Here is a 24,253-nt window from a genome sequence, read left to right as displayed (position 1 = left end):
AAATAATGTAAATAATTCAATGTGATTATCTTGTGCGATGACTATATCTGATAGTATATACCTATATCATGAATCAATTAAAGTGGAACCCGACTTAAACAAGTTGAAAAACGTATTCGGGTGTTACCATTTAGTGGTCAATGGTAATTACGGAATATGTACTTCACTGTGCAACCTAAAAGTCTCAATCAATCAATCAATAGTAAGCAATAATTCTGAGGTTATTGAAGGAAGACTCTTAGTTAATGGAGAATGCAGAATAAGGCAATAATAAGTACTTAATAATGACTAATTAAGAGCCAATATGTTACTAATTTGCATGTAGCAACTAATTAATGGTGTTCCCCATACTACCCATATTTCCAGTTGTGTATGTATAATGTATGAATTAATTCAAGGTTAAAATATATTTCATGCACTGTGGACATTATGAACGGCAATAAATGAAACATGCATGATACTGTTTTAATAAGATAGGTAGTTACAGGAAGTAACGCCTAACCACTATATTTTTCTTCTGTGAGTTTATTTTGAAAGGACTATGTCGGAAGTGTATGTTCGGTAGGATTGTTTCCTGTGGTACAGTCGGCGTTGCCAGACGTACGATATTTTTGGTCGATTATATCTCTCTTTACCCTACCAATAATTCAAAAAAAGTATATATTGTGCAGTAGTTCTTTAATACATGACTTTTAGCATGGATAAACAAGATACATTATGTTGGGCGTTGTCTCACTTGTCGCTTTACAGCCAGGTGTGAGCGTTTCCCAACAGTGCTGATTATTTAAAGATAACACTGCATTATAAACTATACTGTACACGACATTTTATTTTCGTAGATGTTCCAGGTCACTGTCAATTTGGGTATGTGCGTTAATTTCCTTAAAATACGATGTCAAGCTTCTGGTAGGATAATTTGTCATTTTACATCTGGCAACACGGTACAGTTTCTGCTCCATAGTGTGGGTACGACAACAGCTGTAGTGCAGGTAGACATGTCTTGCTCAGTGGCGGGCTCTAATGATCCCGCGGCGACGTTACGCAAGCGCAGAGCCACAGGAGGCGGCGTTTAAAAGCCGGAAAAACTGCCACGCTTCGGCTGGAAACTTAATTTTTTTTTGTCTCGAGCTCTCGAAGCACCAAAACCGCTCGCCTCCAACTTGTCCCGCCCGCCATGTCTGCGTCCTATAGCCACAGCGCGCGCTTGAACGAGGCCAGGAGGGTGGCTATCTTCGGGGGGACTCACGGCAACGAGATGTCCGGCGTGACGCTCGTCAACCTGTGGATGAAGAACAGCGCCGAGATCCAGAGGAAGACGGTGGACACCAAACCTTTCATCACCAACCCGAGGGCAGTGGAGAAATGCACTAGATACGTGGACACCGACCTCAACCGAGCTTTCACCCCAGATAACCTCAGGTAATGTGACGTAATCACCATCACGACATGTTTACATTTTGAATATAATTATAAAAAATATTGTTACTATTTTACAATGTGTCATTAGCGTGCTCACGTGGCCGCAGTGTTAGTGTTTACATGTTCCAGCAACAAGCCCCTCCCCCTGGTCGTCAGCTGACCGGTGCAGGCACAACACCGGCGGCCAGCTCAGAAACGTGAGCCAAACGTGACCGAGCTGCAAATCCTGCTTCTATGCGCCCCTTTTTGTGTGCACTTTAGCGGAAATGAAGTCTTATGCAAAGCCTGGCTCTCTCACATGGTCAACAATAGCAGCATCACAATCAAGTAAAAGCATCAAGACTAATTACGTCCCTACTCTTTATTCATGAGAGCTGTTACTATCACAAATTAGGGTTGGAAAATTCTGCAAATTTTGGTATCGATTTGATAGTAAGGACACAAAGGAGTTTTTTTTTTCATTAAAGGTCTACTGAAATGAGATTTTCTTATTTAAATGGGGATAGCAGGTCCATTCTATGTGTCATACTTGATCATTTCGCGATATTGCCATATTTTTGCTGAAAGGATTTAGTAGAGAACATCGACGATTAAGTTCGCAACTTTTGGTCGCTGATAAAAAAGCCTTGCCTGTACCGGAAGTAGCGTGACGTCATTGTGGAGCGCCTCACATCTGCACATTGTTTACAATCATGGCCAGCAGCAGCGAGAGCGATTCGGACCGAGAAAGCGACGATTACCCCATTAATTTGAGCGAGGATGAAAGATTCGTGGATGAGGAAAGTGAGAGTGAAGGATTAGAGGACAGTGGAAGCGATTCAGATAGGGAAGATGCTGTGAGAGGCGGGTGGGACCTGATATTCAGCTGGGAATGACTAAAACAGTAAATAAACACAAGACATATATATACTCTATTAGCCACAACACAACCAGGCTTATATTTAATATGCCACAAATGAATCCCGCATAACAAACACCTCCCCCCTCCCGTCCATATAACCCGCCAATACAACTCAAACACCTGCACAACACACTCAATCCCACAGCCCAAAGTACCGTTCACCTCCCCAAAGTTCATACAGCACATATATTTCCCCAAAGTTACGTACGTGACATGCACATAGCGGCACGCACGTAAGGGCAAGCGATCACATTTTTGGAAGCCGCAGCTGCATACTCACGGTAGCGCGTATCCAACTCAAAGTCCTCCTGGTAAGAGTCTCTGTCTTCCCAGTTCTCCACAGGCCAATGGTAAAGCTTGACTGTCATATTTCAGGAATCTAAACAATGAAACATCGGCTACGTGTTTGTGTTGCGGTAGCCGGCCGCTAATACACCGCTTCCCACCTACAGCTTTCTTCTTTGCTGTCTTCATTGTTCATTAAACAAATTGCAAAATATTCACCAACACAGATGTCCAGAATACTGTGGAATTTTGCGATGAAAACAGACGACTTAATAGCTGGCCACAATGGTGTCCCAAAATGTCCGCAACAATCTGTGACGTCACGCACAAACGTCATCATACCGAGACTTTTTCAGCAGGATATTTCGCGGGAAATTTAAAATTGCACTTTACTAATCTAACCCGGCCGTATTGGCATGTGTTGCAATGTTAAGATTTCATCATTGGTATATAAACTATCAGACTGTGTGGTCGGTAGTAGTGGGTTTCAGTAGGCCTTGAACACGTCTGTGTTGGCCCTGCCTTCCGCCCGAGTGCAGATGGGATAGGTTCCATCCCGCCGCGACCCCGATAGGGACAAGCGGTAAAAAATGGATGGATGGACTTTCGACATTTTTAGTGTAAGTCGGCATTATCGATGTTAACGATCTAAATATTTCATATTACGGTTATCGTGACCAACATTATCATGGTTGTCAATATTCTCGCGGTATTGTTGAACGTGGACAAAAAATACTTATACACGCGCTGACATTTTTTTGACCAAGTTAATAAATAAAATAAATAAGTACAATAAATAGTCACACTATTAGAAACCCCACTTTTTTACCTCTTTTGAGTTTCTTATGCTTCACTGATAGTGTTTTAGTCTTCGTAATTTTTCCTTTTATTGGCTAAGCTTTTATTGTTTTAAATATAGGGGCGTGGTGTGGGGCAGATGGTACAGAGGCCGTGCCAGCAATTAAAGGGTTCCAGGTTCAATTCCAGTCACATCCGCTGTGTCTTTGGGCAAGACACTTCACCCTTGCTTCTGATGGGTCGTGGCAGCTTTCCGCCATCAATAGCCACGTGTACATCGACAACGTTTATTTAATCTGATAATCATTCGTATTAGAATGTTACTGTGTACCTGGAAAACAATGATCATGCATCACACCTTAAATCAGAATACTTTGACATGCGCAGAACCTAACGTATACGGAAAGGTGTGTTATTGTGTGTACTACGGTGCTATCTTTTGGCCGAGTTGGCTCGCTGCAGGTGCTGAAGAAGCAGTAAACATTCCATTGTAAACAAACATGGCTTTGTGCATCTCTGCTTGTCCGATGTTATCATGGTATTTGTTCATAATTAGTTCCTTCCGTTCACTACTTTTGTTTTACCCTTTCTTTTTGAAATGGCGCTGTTTTGTGCTTTTTATGTTGTGATTGTTTATGGGTTGCGGTGCGTCTTCATGTTACGACATTCTGTGTATTTGCTAGAGGCTAGCAGTTAGCACTTGGAGTAGCTGTAATGTCGTGAATAAAACAACACTTTAAGACGACAACTGGATCGCTTATTTTATTGTTAAATCGACACGTGACACTTAAGAACATACTTTTTTTTTGGTAGTCTCGTTTTAAAGCCACAAACTCAACAGTATATAACGCCACGTCTGTACATGTTGAATAGGGGGGAGACAGCAGAAAGACACTCGCCTCATTCCGACACTATTAAATTTAGTCCCACCTCCATATAAGTATAGCTGACATCAAAGACATGCGCAAAAACCGAATTTCGGAATATGTGTTTTCATGCGCTACAATCCAGATGACTATTGGCATAAACCACCCGTCTCGATCGGAATTAAATATGTGATCGGGTCAGAATATTCCGAATGGCGTGTTTACATGAAGAATTTTTATTCCGGTAGGCTTTTAATCCGATTAAATGTCCATAAGCACATAGCTACTGTGTGAACGTAGAAATAGTGTCAAAGCGCTTTCAGTACCTTGCAGGTAGAGAAGTGCTATATATAAGTATAATCAATGTATTTATTGGTTTGTACTGTAGCATTTTAAGGTTTTATTTAAATGAAAAGTGCGCAACAAATACAATCTATTATTATTTATTATTTCTGGCGGTCCTTGTGACATCCTACTTTGTTCAGCGGTCCTTGAACGCACCGTAAAATCACCATTGTCTCGTATTCCTCTCGAGTATAGAATGATCATTGTGTCCTAAGAGAGCACAGCTTGTAGGTTCAATGTGCAAAATTGAGGTGTTTAGTTGCTCAGGCAGCAATGTGTTTATAAATTCAGATTATGGTATGTAGTTTCTTAATGGGGAAAGACATTAATGTCTCTTGTTTTCATGTTAGCATTTAGGATAGCGATCTTGCGCCAGTCAGTCCGTGAGTTTATCAAACTGCAGTTATCAATCACAGTTCGATCATTTCAATTCAAAACATTAATACTAACCGTCGGGAGTTTTGCCACAGTTATCAATAATACTGGGGCGGTATAGCTCGGTTGGTAGAGTGGCCGTGCCAGCAACTTGAGGGTTCCAGGTTCGATCCCCGCTTCCGCCATCCTAGTCACTGCCGTTGTGTCCTTGGGAAAGACACTTTACCCACCTGCTCCCAGTGCCACCCACACTGGTTTAAATGTAACTTAGATATTGGGTTTCACTATGTAAAGCGCTTTGAGTCACTAGAGATAAGCGCTATATAAATATAATTCACTTCACTTCACTTCACTACTGTTTATCATTACATCTGTAGTCAGAATGTATACCTTTGGCAGAGTTTCCAAATTGCAACAACCTCACTCTCTCGGCTTCCATCTGCTCCAACGTTTCACCCTCTTCCTGCTCACATATAAATCACTACATGGTCTAGGGCCGAAGTATATCACCGATATGCTCCCACTACATAAGCACTCTAGATCACTAAGATCTTCTGAGACCAATCTGTTAGCGGTTCCCAGAGTAAACTCAAATCAAGGGAGAGCATCATTCAGTCACTATGCAACAAATAGCTGGAATAAACTTCTTGAAGATGTCAGACTTTCCCCAACTCTGACTACTTTTAAAACTAGACTGAAAACGTTTATGTTCACCTTAGCTTTCAACTTAATCTTTTAACTTTTAACGTCCGCACTTTTTTTTATATTTATTGTCTGCATTTTAATTTTGCTTTTATTTTCTTTCATTTCACTTTGTTGTACCACATGTTGTGCTGTGAAGCACTTTGAGTCTGCCTTGTGTATGAAAAGGGCTATACAAATAAAGTTGCCTTGCCTTGCCTTGCCTTCTTCGTGCTCGCTTCTAGAAGCAGCAATTCATCTTCCGTTCGTATATTCAGCTTAAAAAAAGATAAGGTTGTAAATCCTCTTTTGTCCAAAAATAGTCGTCTTCGTTGTCTGTTACCAAGTCTGCCACGATTAGAACACACTTGTGTGTTTGTTTGCGGATGTAGGAACACACAGTAAATGCCGGAAGTCAGATTTACCATGCTATGGAAACGGAAATAAATTCGCCAGAGAAGGAAGTCCCGCTATTGATTAAAATTACCAAAATACGACATATATTGTACGTATTACATATTGTTACGAACGTGTCTGATAGTACATTATATATATATATATATATATATATATATATATATATATATATATATATATATATATATATATATATATATATATATATATATATATATATATATGTAAATAAAACGTTGATGGAGGGTTTTGAAATTGTTTTAGAGGGCTTTGAAGCTGTGGCTTGTGCAGCCCTTTGAGACACTCGTGATTTAGAGCTATATACTGTAAGTAAACATTGATTGATTGAAAGCTACAACGGTGGCTCCCATTACCGCATCTTGAAAGCGTTTGTTTTTTTTATCATCTTTACATCTTTAACACCCCCCAAAAAGACATGTGTTCTTGTCTTTCATAATGATAGTGAACAATAGGCAAAAAAAACTAAAAAAACTGCAGTTCCCCTTTAAACAATGTTGAAGCCGAACGTCCATTGACTTCAATGGGGGAGCATAGAGGGGGTTGTTCCACTGCAGCCAGCTAGACAATCATTTGATAAATGCTTGGCCTTGTCCCGCCCATGGACGCTGAGCGTCTCTAAACTTATACTAACACATTGCTGTATGATAAACTAAGATATTCAATTGTGCGCATTCAACCTACAAGCTGCGCTCTCTTAGAACACAGTGATCGTTCCATACGCAAAATAATATGAGAAGATGTTTTTACGGTGCGTTCAATGACCACTGAACAGAGTAGGGCGCCACAATGCCCGCCAGAAGTAATAAACAATAAACGTAGATTTGATTTGTTTCGTACTGTTCATTAAAATAAATTTTAAAGTATTTATTTAGCGGTACAAAATGGATAGATGTTTACATTTATGTATTTAATATTTGTTTACTTACTTATGGTGTGTTTATTTATTTCCTTATTTATTTTTTCACTGTTCTGTTACAAACAGCGAACAAAGAAATGGGACAAAACTGCTATGATATGAAAAGTGTCAGGTAGTTTTACAATACAAACCATTATTTGATACAATACAAGCTTAACCATTTAAACATATATAATACTGGACTAAAACACTATCAATAAAGCATAAGAAACATGCAAAATAGTAGGTATTCTAACTGTGAGAGTGTGTCTATTGTGTGTCTACTAGTTATTATTTTTTAATAACTTGGTCAAACGATGTCAGTGTGCGTTAAAGTACTTTTTGAGCACATTCAACAATACTGCGACAATGATAATCAATCAAATTTGATTCATAGAGCACTTTTGATACACAGCAAGTGGCAACATAAAGTGCTTCAAATCAAAAAAAGAAAGAAGAGAAGAAAACACACACACAACACTATTGACAATAAAAACATGGCATGGTACAAAGGATTGAGGAAAAAGGCCACCTTTAAAGGCTTACTGAAATGAAATTGTATTATTTAAACGGGGATAGCAGATCCATTCTAAGTGTCATACTTGATCATTTCGCAATATTGCCATATTTTTGCTCAAAGGATTTAGTAGAGAACATCGACGATAAAGTTTGCAACTTTTGGTCGCTGATAAAAAAAGCCTTGCCTGTACCGGAAGTAGCGTGACGTCACAGGTTGAAGGGCTCCTCACATTTCCCCATTGTTTACACCAGCAGCGAGAGCGATTCGGACCGAGAAAACGACGATTACCCCATTAATTTGAGCGAGGATGAAAGATTTGTGGATGAGCAATGTGAGAGTGAAGGACTAGAGTGCAGTGCAGGATGTATCTTTTTTCGCTCTGACCGTAACTTAGGTACAAGGGTTCATTGGATTCCACACTTTCTCCTTTTTCTATTGTGGATCACGGATTTGTATTTTAAACCACCTCTGATACTATATCCTCTTGAAAATGAGAGTCGAGAACGCGAAATGGACATTCACAGTGACTTTTATTTCCACGACAATACATCGGAGAAGCACTTTATCTACGTAGCTAACGTGATTGCATTGGGCTTAACTGCAGATAGAAACAAAAGAAATAAACCCCTGACTGGCAGGATAGACAGAAAATCAACAATACTATTAAACCATGGACTTGTAACTACACGATTAATGCTTTCCAGCCTGGCGAAGCTTAACAATGCTGTTGCTAACGACGCCATCGAAGCTAACTTAGCTACGGGATTCACAGAGCAATGCTAAAAACATTAGCTATCCACCTACGCCATCCAGCCCTCATCTGCTCATCAACACCCGTGCTCACCTGCGTTCCAGCGATTGACGGAGCGACGAAGGACTTCACCCGATCATCGATGCGGCTAGCGTCGGATAGCGCGTCTGCTATCCAAGTCAAAGTCCTCCTGGTTGTGTTGCTGCAGCCAGCCGCTAATACACCGATCCCACCTACAGCTTTCTTCTTTGCAGTCTCCATTGTTCATTAAACAAATTGCAAAAGATTCACCAACACAGATGTCCAGAATACTGTGCAATTTTGCGATGAAAACAGAGCTTTTTGTATTGGATACAATGGTGTCCGAATACTTCCGTTTCAACCATTGAAGTCACACGCATACGTCATCATACATAGACGTTTTCAACCGGAAGTTTAAAATTGCACTTTATAAGTTAACCCTGCCGTATTGGAATGTGTTGCAATGTTAAGATTTCATCATTGATATATAAACTATCAGACTGCGTGGTCGGTAGTAGTGGGTTTCAGTAGGCCTTTAAGTACAGTGATAATTGTGATATGAAATGTTCATATTGTTACATCCCTACTATATATAAATAGACTAATATTTAAAAGTTAGAAATGAAAAAAAAAAACTAAACAAAAGCTGTATTGGCTCTTTTCATACCAGCAATAATTGCGTCAGTCAACCCACCCTCATCACACAAGTTCCTGGTTTGGTGCCCACAGTAAAGAGGAGTGCACTTAACAGTAATGATGTGCTGTATCATGTCTAATAGTCTACTCAGAGTGAAGAGCTAGTCCAAGCCCAGATAGGAAGTTGTTGACTCATTCTGCTGATAGTTTTATCTTTAAATATCTTCTGCACACTCCCTCCAGCTTACAATTTTTTTTGACGGCATTATAAAAAGCTTACAGGCATGCTAAAAACAACCCATGTTGCGCTTCTCTTCAACTTAAATAGACTGACAGCTCTTTTCTTCCTCCTTTTTACGTTCCATCTGGGTCCTCCTGTCACAGGGCAGCACTGCTCATCAACACACACTGTGCTGGCTCCTGTACTCATGCACAGGCGGGCCAAACAATAGCAGATATTCACTGAAAATGGGGTCTAAAGTGCAGATGCGTGCATGGATAGACAATAATGGCAGCAGAGGTGCCGTTGTACAGTAATTTGGAGAACGTCCTAGACATGGTGGTATTTAGACATTTTTAAAGAGTTCAGAGACAAAAACGTCAGCTTTTGTTTTAGCAGCAAAGGGCTGAACTGTTGGGGGGTTGCGATGGAAGGGAGGGGAGGCTGTCAATGCACATGTCTCAAGGATCATTTGGACCACGCATGTCAGAGTGTATGGACTCAGTTTCCTCACAAAAGGAGGCCACTGTCTAAAGAGCGCCGCTTTTGAATTTAAGCTCATAAATTATACATAGACTAGCATTAACATAAGTACTCTTGTATTACTGTGATCGCCAGTTCTTATTCAATTTTCGAATGCAACTTGAAAGAGTTTCAGTTTAAAAACATCTTTGATGTATTTACAGCCTGTTTCTTAAAAAAAAAAAAAAAAAGGTACAGGAATAGACACTTGTGATGAGCACTGAACAACATTTCCCTGATAGACCATGAGTAAAATGAACAATCAGTCCCTTGAAGAGTTCTGCCATCATGTGGATAATATTGACCCCAACGCAAGAGGGTATTTTGTCCCCCGAAAAACAAGTCTGAAAAATACATGTTTATGTACTTCTAGGCGTTGAGAGGCAAAACCATCAAACAACTGTCGTGCAGCTATCATTTGTCATTTCACTGCTATTGAAAACCTGCTGAAATAGACAAATTTTGTAATTTTTTTGTCTTTGGTTTTCCAAAAGCAGGTGTTGAAAAAGAAAGGCGTCTTATATTCAGGCTTCTTTTATATTCAACTTCCCGTAAGAAATTAGACTGCAATGTACAACAGCTATTCTTAATAATTAATTAGTAAACTGCATTTGTTTGCAATGTTCCCCATCATCCACAATCTGTATGTGAGACAAGAACACACATTGTTCTCTTTTCGGTGCATTCTAAATAGTGAAAAACTAATAATACTGGGAGTCATCTATACCGCCTTTAAAGCCCTCTAAAAATCATCCAAAAACTTCCAACAACGCTCAATTTACATGCCATCCATCCATCCATCCATCTTCTTCCACTTATCCGAGGTCGGGTCGCGGGGGCAGCAGCCTAAGCAGGGAAGCCTTGACTTCTCTCTCCCCAGCCACTTCGTCCAGCTCCTGCCGGGGGATCACGAGCCATTCCCAGTCCCTGCCGTCACGTGCATATTAACCAAGCTATAACAGCATTCTTTTTGTTAGAGCTATCACAGAGGAACTACTTTTCTTGCGTAGTGAGACATCGCCTTGGTCACACTGCTTCTTTGGCCTCTAGCGACAGGTAAGCTAGCTACTTGAACTTCTACTGCTGCTGCTGTGTCATTTCTGAGTTTGGAAAAGTTAATGCTAAGTTATAAATCATGCCTCTCATCTGTTTAGTAGAAGGTTGTGGCACCAAGCCGAAGTTTGTCAGCTTTAAAAATGAATTTGAAAGTAAAAATCCAGACTGACCCAAGCAGTGGATAGTTACACTCAACATGGCTCGCAACAAATGGAACAAAGCATAAAACCTGACAAAATCGCTCAGAAGACTTAAGCAAATGCCTATTTGCTCCAAACATTATTTATCATAGGAGTGAGAATTATACAGAATTTTCCAGCTCAATGGGGAGTACATGTCCTGTGCTGAAAGATACAACAATCGCAGTGAGCGGGCACATTGTGACTGTTGAGCCATAGTCCTACGTGATAACGCTCCAAGGCTCTCACAAAGTCTGCCATAATTATTGGTAGCAAACATAGAAAGTGCTCTCTATGCTGTCGTTTAGAGGTGAGAATTTTTGGCACCTCACAATTCGATTACGATTACAATTCAGGAGCTACGAATCGATTATACATACATCTTTAATTATTATATTGTGTATAGTTATTAAATTGTTTAGTGTTAATATACCGTTATGTTATATTATTATTATATATTCTAAATGTATTACATTTAATTATTAATATTAATAACATGTCTACAAGGTTCCTCCTTTGGCTACTGACGTATGCAGTATTGCGTCATTTGCGTTTTTTTGTATAAGTGCACATGCACACACACACATATATATATATATATATATATATATATATATATATATATATATATATATATATATATATATATATATATATATATATATATATATACAGTATACATATATATGAAAGACTAGAGACGTGCTGCCTGCTACAGTAAATGATATAATAAATAATACAGTACTTGGCGAGCAGGCATCCTTTATTTACTTTTTGTGCCTTCTAAACCCCAGAACGTTCAGACACGTTGGCCCCAGTCACTATTACCTACAGTTCAAAGATGTGTGTCGTCTATCTCATTCATATATATGGCTGACAAATCTGTTGCCTACTGTGTGGATATTATTGCCTATTCTGATTTATTAATCCACTTGTTAATTTATTTTTCTTAGTTGGTTACTCTCCACTTAGCCTTCTGTTGAAGTGTACAAAGTATTTATTATTTTTGTGTTTCACTACTTCACATCCAAGCTAGCTTAGCACTGTAGTTAGCGTTGCTTGTCCCCTCCCTCCTCAGTGTGTCTGCGCTAACCCAGCTAACACATAATGTTGAAAGAATGTTACCTAATGGTCCTCCCATGGTTAGATGGAACCAAACCTAGAACGTTTAGAGAACAGTGTTAAAACCGCATTTTGGAAACGCCTGTATTAGTTTAGTTACAGCAGCACTAAGTAACTTCTCAACCTTCATAAAATATTTTCATAACTTTTGGGATGATACATCGACTTACAACTAGTTTAATGACACGTCTGTCACAGCTTGAAGGGGTCCGTATCGCATTTACTGGCACTTAGCGACATTGAGGAGTAGAGATGGGTGAAATAATGAATTTTTAGATGCATCGCAATTCGGACATGGACGATTATAAGATCAATTAGTAAACATCGATAATCGATTTATTTATTGTAAATACAGTATAGAAGACAGTACTAAAATTCGGTCAGCCACCTCAGCGAGAGATCCGGCTAGCTCCTTTATTTTATGACACTTATGTTCCAGTTTTGCACACATTTCCATTAATTTAATAAATGTCGAAATTAATTTAACTGTTTTTTAGAGTTGTTAGTGATAAACATGTATTTAATGAAATGAAAAGAAATGTAGAACTGCATTAATATATATATAAATTAAAGATGCATCAGTAATCGATTTTTAATCAAATCGTAGCTCCTGATTCGTAGTCGAATCATGAGGTTCCCAAAGATTCCCACCTCTATTGAGAAGGATGGCAGGAACCCTGCCACACAAAAAACTACAAATGTTCTGACTTGCTTTATGGCATACGTCACTCCCTGTTTCGCCATTCGTTAAAAAGTTGGAAGTAGATGCGAATGCCTACGTGCCGTCAGAAAACCAAAAGAAGATGAAGAAGGCCTACGTGCCATTACTGCTATCATGGCCAAACTCCGAAACAACCAAAGAAACGTAATGTTTTGTCTGAGGAGAAAAAAAAAGAAAAACGGAGCTTACCCGGATAAAAGGTCAGTCGGGATCAACATTGCCCCCTTTCACTCGCTGGTGTGAGCTCAAAGATGAGGAATTTTGGACCAATGCTGTCTTGGCTGTGTTCCTGCTGGACTAGTAAGTGACTTTTGATGCTCAAATCAAAATCATAATGCTAATGTTAGCTATCAGAAATGTTTGTGGTAGCAATAAATAGCCACAAGGGCGATAGTTCCACACTACTTCCTTCGAAAAAAATCTCCCTTCAGACCTGCATTCGCCCCCATACATTCTTGGTAGTAGCGTCATGTTTGTAGCACAATCAAATATAATTTCTCGATAGTGTCTGCTCTTTAACATCAGCACAGCCATTAGAGACGTAATAGTTGTGACAATAGTACAGCGTAAGTTTGACGCTATATGTGCTAGTCCTCATAGGAAATGTGGTCTTCTTCTGGCAAAACACCACCACTTTGGTCCACTGGCGCCGCCAAACAACTAAAACTGAAAGTTCTTAAGTGGGGCTTTAACATACCTAAATAATCGATGTTTCAACATTTATCCATCGATTCCTGAATCTCCCACGTTCTAATTGTGATGCATTAGAGAATCCACCATTTTTACTACCTCTATTGTTGTTGTTGTTGAGGTGGGTAGCGTTGGTTGCTATGCGCTCTGTGAAATCAATGCGCCCAGGGAAGAAGTTCCGCTAATGCTTAAAATGACCAAAATACTTTAAATAATACTGTCACATCTTGGTTCTTGGGTTGTGTTTCTCCGGAAGGCAACGGAAAATTGGCGCGGGCAAGGCGTGAATTTAAATACATGATTTATTTTAACACTAATAAACTACAAAAAAAGGAAGCAAACAAAAGGCGCGCACAATGGCGGAAATACAAAACTTGGGTATAAACACAAAACTTGCACAAAGGCAGAAACTATGAACAATAAAACAAAAACACTAACTGTGGCATTAATAAACAAAACTTAATTGACAAGGAACTGTGAACATGACATGAAGTAGAGGGATGAAAAAGTGTGAGGTCGCCAGGACGAACAACAGAAACAGACAGATTTAAATAGTGACATGATCAGTGAAAACAGGTGCGTGACTCAAAACGGGAAACAGGTGCGTGACAGGACAGGTGAAAACTAATGAGTTGCTATGGAAACAAACAAACAAGGAAGTGCAACCAGGAACTAAAAAGAGTCCAAAAAACAAACACATGGCCAAAAAAAAAACATGAACAGACATGACAAATACATTTTATCATGAATGTGTTTGTTACAATAATACATACAAACTTAAAGCATGTACATAAATCATTGTTGGAGGTTTTTGGATGTTTTGAGATGGCTTTATAGGTGAAATAGATGAATCCCCATTACCTGCATTGTTTGCTGCGTCTTACAAGCAGTTTTTTACTATTTAGATTGTACATTAAAGTTACAGACGTGGGATTTGTCTCACATATGGATTTTTGGATGGTGGGCAAAACAAACAAAGTCCAGTTTTCCTTTCATAGAAAAGTGAAATAGAAAGTTCAGATGCATCAATAATAGACGGCATTGGTTTCTACACAAAGTATTTCTGTGTCAAATCATCAAACCATAAGGAACTGCGTTAATTAATACTTCCTTCATCTTTCTCTAATGAAGCATGCCATATTTACCGTGAATTTTATGCGAGCGTGTCCACAGAAATGATAAAAATGTCAGAAGACCTCAATTATGAATAGACACCATTGTGTATTCTCTTTTGGCTTCACTGCCCAGTTCAAAGTCAAATAGCACCAAACACTTGCAAGTTAGCGTGTTTTATTGTTGTGTGTGCAGTGCTGCGGGAGGCAAAGAATTGCCTTACGAGGTGCAGAGAGCTCAGGAGATCAACAGAATATTTGGACCCAAAGGAAGTCCTGAGGCCTATGATGTCATCTTTGACCTCCACAACACCACGTCCAACATGGGCTGCACTCTTATTCTGGAGGACTCTAAAGACCACTTCAATCTGCAGATGATGAACTATATCAAGGTTCTTTTTAATATTAATTATTATTCATGTGTCAATATGTTTTTTAAAGCACCCAATGAAAAACCATAACAGGTGGACACTTATCTCATCTTCGTTACTGTTTTTTTTTCATGTGCAGAATAGTTAATGTGTTATTAGCTCAATGTGTCACTGGGGAGCCTCAGTAAACTGTTTTGTCCCCTAGTGACCCGTGTCATTAGGTTAGCGCCATCTTAAAGTGGTTAAGGAAGTCTCTACTGATTACCAGGAGCGATAACAACCCAGTTAGGCTGTAAATATTATGTGCAAGGTCCAGCTATAGATTTATTTTGTTGCTTTCATGATTATAAGTACACCTCTTTATTACAATACAAGCATATTAAAAAAAACAATATGTGTAGGCTATCACCTATGTTGGGTCAATTATGGGTCAGTTTTGTACCAACATTTCCAAAATAAATTTAGAAATTAATTGTTTGAATATTTAGTTGGAAGTTTGGAAACTTTTTGTGGGAATTAAAGGGAATTCACTGGAATTTTGTGCATAAACGTACACAAGCCTAAATAATTATATTGTTGTTATAGGCAGACATGCATGGAAACTAAATTATATGTATTCTTTATTTTGAGTCAAGCAATGTGTTTGCTTTAGGTTTTGTTTGGAAGAAACACAGTTGTTTGAATTTGTATTTATTTATTTTAAGATTCCTACAAATGCTCAAATATTCCCATGGAAGTTTCTAACTTAGAGGTTTTACTACGCTCCTTATACACATTAAAATCTTACATGTTTCTCTCCGAAAAGGAAATCAAATGGATTTTTTTTTCATACAATATAAAAATTCCAGCTTTGAATAAATTTACAAACTTCATACAGCCAAAAACTAGAGGTGGTTAAGACTGCAAATCTTGTATCCATACCAAATAAATACAGGAGCAGTATCGGCAATAATTTTTACTTCGACATTTTCAAGAACATTTAATGATTTTGTTATTTGAATTTGTTATTAATGATTATAATGACAATAAAATGTGGGATAAATATTTTACGCAAAAAAAGCTATATGTATCACAAGTGAAATCCAAATACAATGAAAGACGGTGTAACAATAGCAACAACATAAATGAACAATTCCCTTATTTCTTTTTTTTTTTTTACATACAATTGTTTGAGCAAAATAAATTCAATAGTAAAAAGTGAAAGTAAACAAAAGCATAAACTACTGACAAATTCTTTGGATTTTTGCCTCAAAGCCCTCCTGTGTCCAATGACTTATTCCCTGGGTTTTTAAACAATATATACAACAATATTATAATAGAGACAGTATATTTGAAAAACACAACAAAAACACAGATATTTTGTAAAATAAACAAAGAGAAGTGAACAATATAACTCTCAACACTATTACTTATTGGTGTCGATAATATTGAAATGTGTATCAATCCGCTCACCCCTTATGGCAACCAACGTAATTAGAATAGATGCCACATGCCTCAATATATTGACTTTTCTTAGCCAATAAGCAAACAAAGGTAATGATAAAAAGTTTTGTAAAAAAACTTGTTTCTTTTTGCTGTTTTGCAGAAAGCCATGGCTCCTGCTAGTTGTCTTGTTCTGCTGAATGAACATCCACTGCTCAAGTATTCCACTTCACGCTCCATAGCCAAACATCCTGTGGGTGAGTACCTTAAAGAAAATTGGTTCATTGGTGATGTAGCTGTAAGAATATTTGCAGGGTGGGTAGAACATCTGCATCTTTTTGATTGTTGTTTTAGGCCTGGAGGTGGGTCCTCAGCCTCAAGGAGTTTTGAGGAGTAACATATTTGAAGCTATGAGGGTCATACTCAGACATGCCCTGGACTTCATCGCTTTGTTTAATGAAGGTAAGACAGAAATGACCACAGCTAATAACATGTACTTACTTGCAAACATGGCCAATAAGAACGGGCATAGTAATCAATGAACGCATGGTCAATTATGTACAATTAGCAGGCTACGGTACGAACACATTTTTTTTAAGTTACAACAAATTATATTTATATTGGGGGTAATCAGAGTCACCCACCTCTTCTAAAGTTTTACGGACCATTGCATCTTTTCAAACGAGGTGCAGCACTACTTTATCTCTGGTCCTTTCGTATGTTTTGGTCAGGCACATCCATCTTCTTAACTTTCTTGCAGATGTCGACCATTTCTTATTTTATTTCAGCCTGTATGCGGTTCTTGGAGCACAGAGCATTGACAGGCTCACAATCTCAACCCTCTTTCCTTCGCTCGAAACACGAGAAAGAATGCTTGGTGGTGAATTCTGATTGAGCAGAGTGTCCAGATCTCAGTCACATGGCTAATTTCAATATGATTTGCGTATTTATAAGGGGGCATGGTCTGGGCTGCCCAAGCAGGAGACATCTGAGATCAATTCCATGTTGATTGGAATGTAACAAAGAAATGTGTTTGGATTAGTGCCTCTGCACACTTTAATACATCTGATTTTTTTTTTCTTTAAAACCGCTATTGTAACACTGAAATCTGATTCAGACCACAATATTTTCAAAAACCTCCATCCCATTGCCAGCCTGGCATTTTTTTCAAAATCCTGAAAAAAACACTGGCTTCGCAGATTCATGTTCATCTCTCCAATAATACAGAACAGTTCTAGTCCTCCGCCAGAGCACAGAAACAGCCCTCCTTAAAATCACAAATGACCTCCTGTTGGCAGCAAACTCGGGACTATTATCCATCCTCCTCAATCTGAGCGCCACTTTTGTCACCAACTTTCATATATCCGACACACCCCTAGACTGGTTCCATTCATCTCTCTCTGGCCGTACTCAGTTCAACCAGTTCAATTCATTCTCATCCAATTCATCAATCACCAATCGGAATTGACTAGCAGTGAGAATATACCCAGCACAGAGGATCGTTCCCTAGCATTGACCTTATGTAAAAAAAAAAAAAGAATAATAGTACAGGTAGAAGTCTTTCTGAAAATGTCCCCAGAACAATTGAGTTAACTTCCTGGTGTGCAGCTTGTATGACAGTGTACATTCAATGTACCCTAAATAAATACATTTAAAAAAAATCTATTTATTCAAAGAAATCCAGTGAAATTGTCCAACTAAATGTCTTCTAGTTCAGCTTGTATTTTTGTACCTACTATGATTATTCAAAGGGTTATGTAATAGGATGATGCTAAGCTGTGGTCTAATTGGTCCTTGTACAGTCCTCTCAGCTGAACAAGACACACAATGAGAGATGACAAGTTGCCCATGGGTGCGCCACCAATTCACTCACACGTACCTGCACTCAGAAGTCTGAATAGATCGAGTCCAGTGCCTGCCCGACGGCATGGTACAGCGTGTCCAATGTTGACACGCAGAAAGGCAACCCTTTTCTTCTCCGTATGAGTTGCAGTCCGTCGCTTTGCACAAAACTGGGCAGTTGTTGAATAGTCTTGTTTGTTAAGAGCTGGTCAGCTTCCATGTCTTCCGTGCCAATGGTGGAGCAATCTCCTGTCTTAGGGCCACCCTGGTTGTGCTGATGAATGCTGTGACATGGTAATGAATCCATGTTGACGCTTTCGGAAGCCGAGTTGATCCAGGAAATAACCTGTTTTGGTATACAAGATCACATTTCTCTTAAGAGTGTAAGTGGCATGTCAATAACAAACACAAACTGTGCTATTTTCCTATGTTACAGCCTTATTCCGAAATAGAAGAAGTAAAAACATTTCCCAATACAACAACGTAATGACATAATTTTTTTAAATATTTGCAAAGTAATTAAAAGATAAGAACTCACAGGTACGAAAGCATTTTCTCAATTACAGTTAAAGTCTTAAAGGGGAACTGCACTTTTTTGGGGTTCGCAATCATTATGAGAGACATGACGACGCATGGATTTTTTAATATGCATTCTATATATTAAATTTGATCACGAGTCCGCTTACAATGGAGCTTATGGGAGCTGCTCTATTCTGCCTACAAAGCCCAAAAACCGCCTCTATTAAGGTTTTATATACATGATGTAAGTACATATGTAATATAGTAACATGCTTATTTACAATAACATTTGATATTTACGTATTTTGATGATTTTAAGCATACGCGACGCTTTAATTTCAAAAACGCATCACAACATTCGCTTTTTTTTTCCAACAGCACTGATTATTACTCACTGCAGACTTCATGAGAGCCAACAAACATAATAAAACATCACTTACTGTACAAGGTCTGCTGTCATTAGGATGCCGATTTAAAAAATCTTGTTATAATCTATAATGAAGAATGACTCATAATCTTCACGAAGAGACGGGGCTGGGACCGAGCGTTTTTTCGTGTCGTTCTTGCCATTTTTGGGTCTAATTTGGCTGTCAATGTCAGAGTTTGTCCTCAGTCTTATTGTATCCAGGTGAGATGCACGATTTATGATTTACAATAAACTTCCAGGGAGCAAGAAGCGAAAAAGCAGCAGACCACTCGATGTCAACATCGGCACAGACACGGCGCTATAGTTTGTCTGCGTTAGCGCTTATAATATGAATATCACTCTATTACTTGGTTAATATTTAAGTCACTAAACGTAAATGGAGTATTGTTGGCGCTTTTTGGATGGTAATATATTCGGTTTTATGGGCCGAATAGAGAGCCTTCTATTGGCTCCGCTGTAAGCGGACTTTTATTTACAAGTTAGAATGCATTAAAAAAAACAATCTGTCATGTCTCTTATGATTGTGAACGAAAATTCCCAAAAAACTGCAATTCCCCTTTAAGTCTTTTATCAAGATTTCAGGTGACGCTGCAAGCTTGGCACACCTGCAGTGGATTCAGTTGGACCTTTTCTCCTTCCTTTTTTAAGTTGTATTAGTTGGTAGAGGTGCAGGTAGTACATTCACATGACTGTTTAGTGTTCATCAGAGTGATAGCCTGGGGAAAGAAACTGTTCTTAAGTTGTTTTGGCGTACAGTGATCTGTCATGCCTGCCAGAAAAGAGGAGTTTGACCAGTTTGTGAACAGGGTGTAAGGGGTCTGCAGTGATGCTATCTGCCCGTTTCCTGACCCTGGACCTGTATAAGTCCTGGATGGGGGGAAGGGCAACACCAATTATCTTTTCTGCAGTCCTGAAGGAGTACTTCTCCTGTAGTCCACTGTCATCTCCACAGTCTTGAGAGGATTCAGCTCCAGATGGTTTTAACTGCACCAGAGAGCCAGCTGTTCCACCTTCCTGTCTGTAGGCAGACTTGTTGCCATCTTGGATGAGATGGCAACATGGTGTTGTTGTCTGCAAACTTCAATAGTTTCACAGAAGGCTCCCTTGAGGTGCAGTCATTGGTGGAGAGGGAGAAGAACAGTGGGGAGAGAACACACCCCTGGAGAGCACCAGTACTGATTATCAGAGTGATGCTCCCCAGCCTTATTTGCTGCCTTCTGTCAGTCAGGAAGTTGGTGCTCCACTGACAGGTGGAGGCCGGCACTAGGAGCTGGGTGAGTTTACGGTGCAGAATATACGGAATTATAGTGTGAAACGCAGAGCTGAAGTCCACAAACAGGATCCCAGCCTCGGTCCCTGAAGAGTCGAGGTGATGCAGAATGTGGTTCAGTTCCATGTTGACTGCATTCTCCACCAACCTGTTTGCCTGATTGGTTTTCAAGATGGGGCCGTGGATGGCCGCCATGGTACTGCGCTATCTCGTAGTTATTTTAGAAGTTTTTTGGTTAATATTGTTTGTTTGCCATGTGTCTTTCAGGCATGGAATTCCCTTCTTGCACTGTTGAAGTTTTCCGCGTTTCCGAGCGGGTCGACTACCCCAGAGACGCCAATGGAAACATCATAGCCATGGTGCACCCCAATCTGCAGGTGAAAAAAAAACTAAACAAGGAAAAGGACATGAGAAATTTTTGTAAAAACATATAGTATAATGTAGTATTGTCCCGATACCAATATTTTGGTACCGGTATTAAAATTACTTTGATACTTTTCGGTACTTTTCTAAATAAAGGGTACCACAAAAAATTGCATTATTGGTTTTATTTTAACAAAAAATCTTAGGGTACATTAAACATATGTTTCTTATTGCCAGTTTGTCCTTAAATAAAATAGTGAACATACTAGACAACTTGTCTTTTAGTAGTAAGTAAGAAAACAAAGGCTCCTAATTTAGTCTGCTGACGTTTGCAGTAACATATTGTGTCATTTATCATTTTATTATTTTGTCAAAATTATTAAGGACAAGTGGTAGAAAATGAATTATTAACCTACTTGTTCATATATTGTTAATATCTGCTTACTTTCTCTTTTAACATGTTCTATCTACACTTCTGTTAAAATGTTATAATCACTTATGCTTCTGTTGTTTGGAGGCTTTACATTAGTTTTGGATGATACCACAAATTTGGGTATCAATCCGATACCAAGTCGTTACAGGATCATAAATTGGTCATATTCAAAGTCCTCATGTGCCCAGAGACGTATTTCCTGAGTTTATAAACATAATTTACATTTTTTTTAAAAACGAAAGACGATGTTGTGATGCCAAAAAATATCGACGTAATCATAGATAGGTAGATAGATAGTATTTTATTGATTCCTTCAGGAGAGTTCCCTCAGGAAAATAGTAGTATCATATCATAGTATCATAGTAGTATCGTCTAGATACGCCACTGTACTTGGTATTATTACAGTGGTTGTCAGGTGTAGATCCACCAATGGCGTTTGTTTACATTTTGACGCCGATGAGCTACGGTGTGTAGTGAAGCATCCTTGTCTTGCAGGGATGATATTTAGAAGTAGCTACAACACTGCCGCTATGATTCATTAGTATGGCGGTACTATACTAGTACCGGTATACCGCACAACCCTAGTATAATGTTACAATGAGTCACGTTTTGTTCCCGCTGTGACTGTTTTTGTCCCAGGACTGCGACTGGGAGCCACTGAACCCCGGTGACCCCATGTTCCAAACATTCGACGGGAAGACCATCGCCTTCCAAGGATCCGGCACCGTTTATCCCACGTTTATTAACGAAGCAGCCTATTATGAAAAACAACAGGCTTTTGTGACCACCAGGAGAGAAACTCTGGTGGCGAGTGGCATAAGAAAAGCTTAGAATGGCGAGAACACGTGAGCCGCTAGAACTATTTGTATATAACTTTTGCACTTTCTTCTCTTAGCAAATATGACCATTCAGACATAACGGTACACGCCATCTTCTGCCCAGTGATTTGGTTTTTTTGGTGCATTTACTGACAGCAAATCTGTTAACTATGCAAAGAGGTGGAATCTTTGCTGTGGCGGTCTGATAAAACATTGTGGTTATATGATACTGTTATTTAAAGAGATACTTTTATTAAATCAAAGCCTATTATGGGATGAAATCTCCAGCTTAATAATTTTTTAGTGGCTGTATATTTTCCTTTTGATGCTCAGGAAGCTAATTAAGGAGCATGACCTGCAAACTTTGACCCAAAACTGTAGTGGTTTGTCTTCCTCTTTACATATGTTTGTGACATCCTGGGAGGGTATTTGTGGCCTTTGACACTACCTGCCTGTAACTCCTGTGGTTGCATCTGTGGTGCTCTCCCATTGTTGCCTTAAAAGAGACTTGATTGCACTGCCAAATTGGACTATAGACGTGTTGGATAACGACATATTTTAATAATGATAGTATGTTTCTTTCCTCTCTAAACAAAAAAGTAATATATGTGTCTATTTTGATATTCTTGTACTGTATGTTTGATGTGCTGTGTAGTTGTGTCAAGGCAGGTGTTTTTGTTGTCATGAAGGTCTTAGTCACTCATTATGTTTAATAACTATGTGTGTTACCAACATTTATATGATAAAAACGAAAAACAAGTTCACTGTCCTTTCAATCATGTGGAAATCATCCAACCAATAAACACAGAAAAACGTGTTGATGCTGTAATCTCCCATGTTAAATTGCACTTTATGTGTAGTAACACGGTGGTGCAGGTAGAGGGCGCCAGATAACTCATTTAAGTGGCAACAGCGCTCACTGCTGGAGACTAAGGTTGGACGATTATCCGAATACAATACATACAGTATTGCCAATATAGATACCGATACTTTATGATTAGATTTTTTTTTGTGTTGATTATGATTGTAAAGATGTTAAGCAAACAAAAACTTATTTTTTTTCATCAACAAACGTATCTGAATAATATACACTATATCCAAAGGCATGCACCTAGGGATAGGCTGGCAACACTAAATTAATTCTTCCTAGTGTGTGGATGTTGTCTATCTGTGTTGGCCCTGTGATGAGGTGGCGACTTGTCCAGGGTGTACCCCGCCTTCCGCCCGAATGCAGCTGAGATAGGCTCCTGCACCCCCAGCGACCACGAGTGGGACAAGCGGTAGGAAATGGATGGATGGACAATGTCACAAAATGTTATTACGTATAATTGAGTAAATTTTAAAACATGTAGTGCAAAGTAACTAAAAGAAAAACACTTGATTCCACCCCACTTTTCTTTGCCAGGATTATGAGTCATTCTTCATACAACAAGATTCTATCAGTCGGCATCCTAATGACAGCAGGCATTGTACAGTAAGTGATGTTTTATTATGTTTGTTGGCTCTCATGAAGTCTGCAGTGAGTAATAATCAGTGATGTTGTTGGAAAAAAAAGTGAACGTTGTGAATGCCCTTTTTAAATTAATGCGAAGGCTATGTTTAAAGGCCTACTGAAATGATTTTTTTTTTATTTAAACGGGGATAGCAGATCTATTCTATGTGTCATACTTGATCATTTCGCGATATTGCCATATTTTTGCTGAAAGGATTTAGTATAGAACAACGACGATAAAGATTGCAACTTTTGGTATCTGATTAAAAAAAGGCTTGCCCCTACCGGAAGTAGCGTGACGTAGTCAGTTGAACATATACGCAAAGTTCCCTATTTACAATGATGGCCGCATGAAGTGAGAGAGATTCGGACCGAGAAAGCGACAATTTCCCCATTAATTTGAGCGAGGATGAAAGATTTGTGGATGAGTAAAGTGCAAGTGAAGGACTAGTGGGGAGTTGAAGCTATTCAGATAGGGAAGATGCTGTGAGAGCCGGGGGTGAGCTGATATTCAGCTGGGAATGACTACAACAGTAAATAAACACAAGACATATATATACTCTATTAGCCACAACACAACCAGGCTTATATTTAATATGCCACAAATTAATCCTGCATAAAAACACCTGCGTGTTTGTTACGCTAGCTCCTAGCTCCTCTGCTAGCTCCTAGCTCCTCTGCTAGCTCCTATCTCCATAGAACACGCCAATACAATTCAAACACCTGATCAACACACACAATCA

General features: G+C 39.0%; 1 protein-coding gene across 1 annotated transcript; it reads left to right on the top strand.

Annotated features, from left to right (window-relative positions):
• The first annotated feature begins 936 nt into the window (after positions 1 to 936).
• aspa (aspartoacylase) lies at positions 937 to 22,829 on the top strand. Its single transcript, XM_062048182.1, has 6 exons — positions 937 to 1,419; positions 14,750 to 14,945; positions 16,510 to 16,603; positions 16,701 to 16,808; positions 20,672 to 20,781; positions 21,840 to 22,829. Exons 1-6 carry the CDS (start codon positions 1,175 to 1,177, stop codon positions 22,029 to 22,031), a joined length of 945 nt encoding a protein of 314 aa, XP_061904166.1. The 5' UTR covers positions 937 to 1,174; the 3' UTR covers positions 22,032 to 22,829.
• The last annotated feature ends 1,424 nt before the right edge of the window (positions 22,830 to 24,253 follow it).

This window comes from Entelurus aequoreus, linkage group LG05 (genome assembly GCF_033978785.1).
Source record: "Entelurus aequoreus isolate RoL-2023_Sb linkage group LG05, RoL_Eaeq_v1.1, whole genome shotgun sequence".
NCBI classification, from domain to species: domain Eukaryota; kingdom Metazoa; phylum Chordata; class Actinopteri; order Syngnathiformes; family Syngnathidae; genus Entelurus; species Entelurus aequoreus.
Note: the sequence above shows the minus strand (reverse complement) of the source record. Positions and strands in the feature narration are given on the sequence as shown.

Bases quoted from the DNA above. Each gene is read 5' to 3' on its own strand.
- aspa (XM_062048182.1), top strand. From the start codon at position 1,175: ATGTCTGCGTCCTATAGCCACAGCGCGCGCTTGAACGAGGCCAGGAGG. The intron at 1,420-14,749 runs GTAATGTGACGT...TTGTGTGTGCAG, and splicing joins TTCACCCCAGATAACCTCAG to TGCTGCGGGAGGCAAAGAAT. The intron at 14,946-16,509 runs GTTCTTTTTAAT...GCTGTTTTGCAG, and splicing joins AGATGATGAACTATATCAAG to AAAGCCATGGCTCCTGCTAG.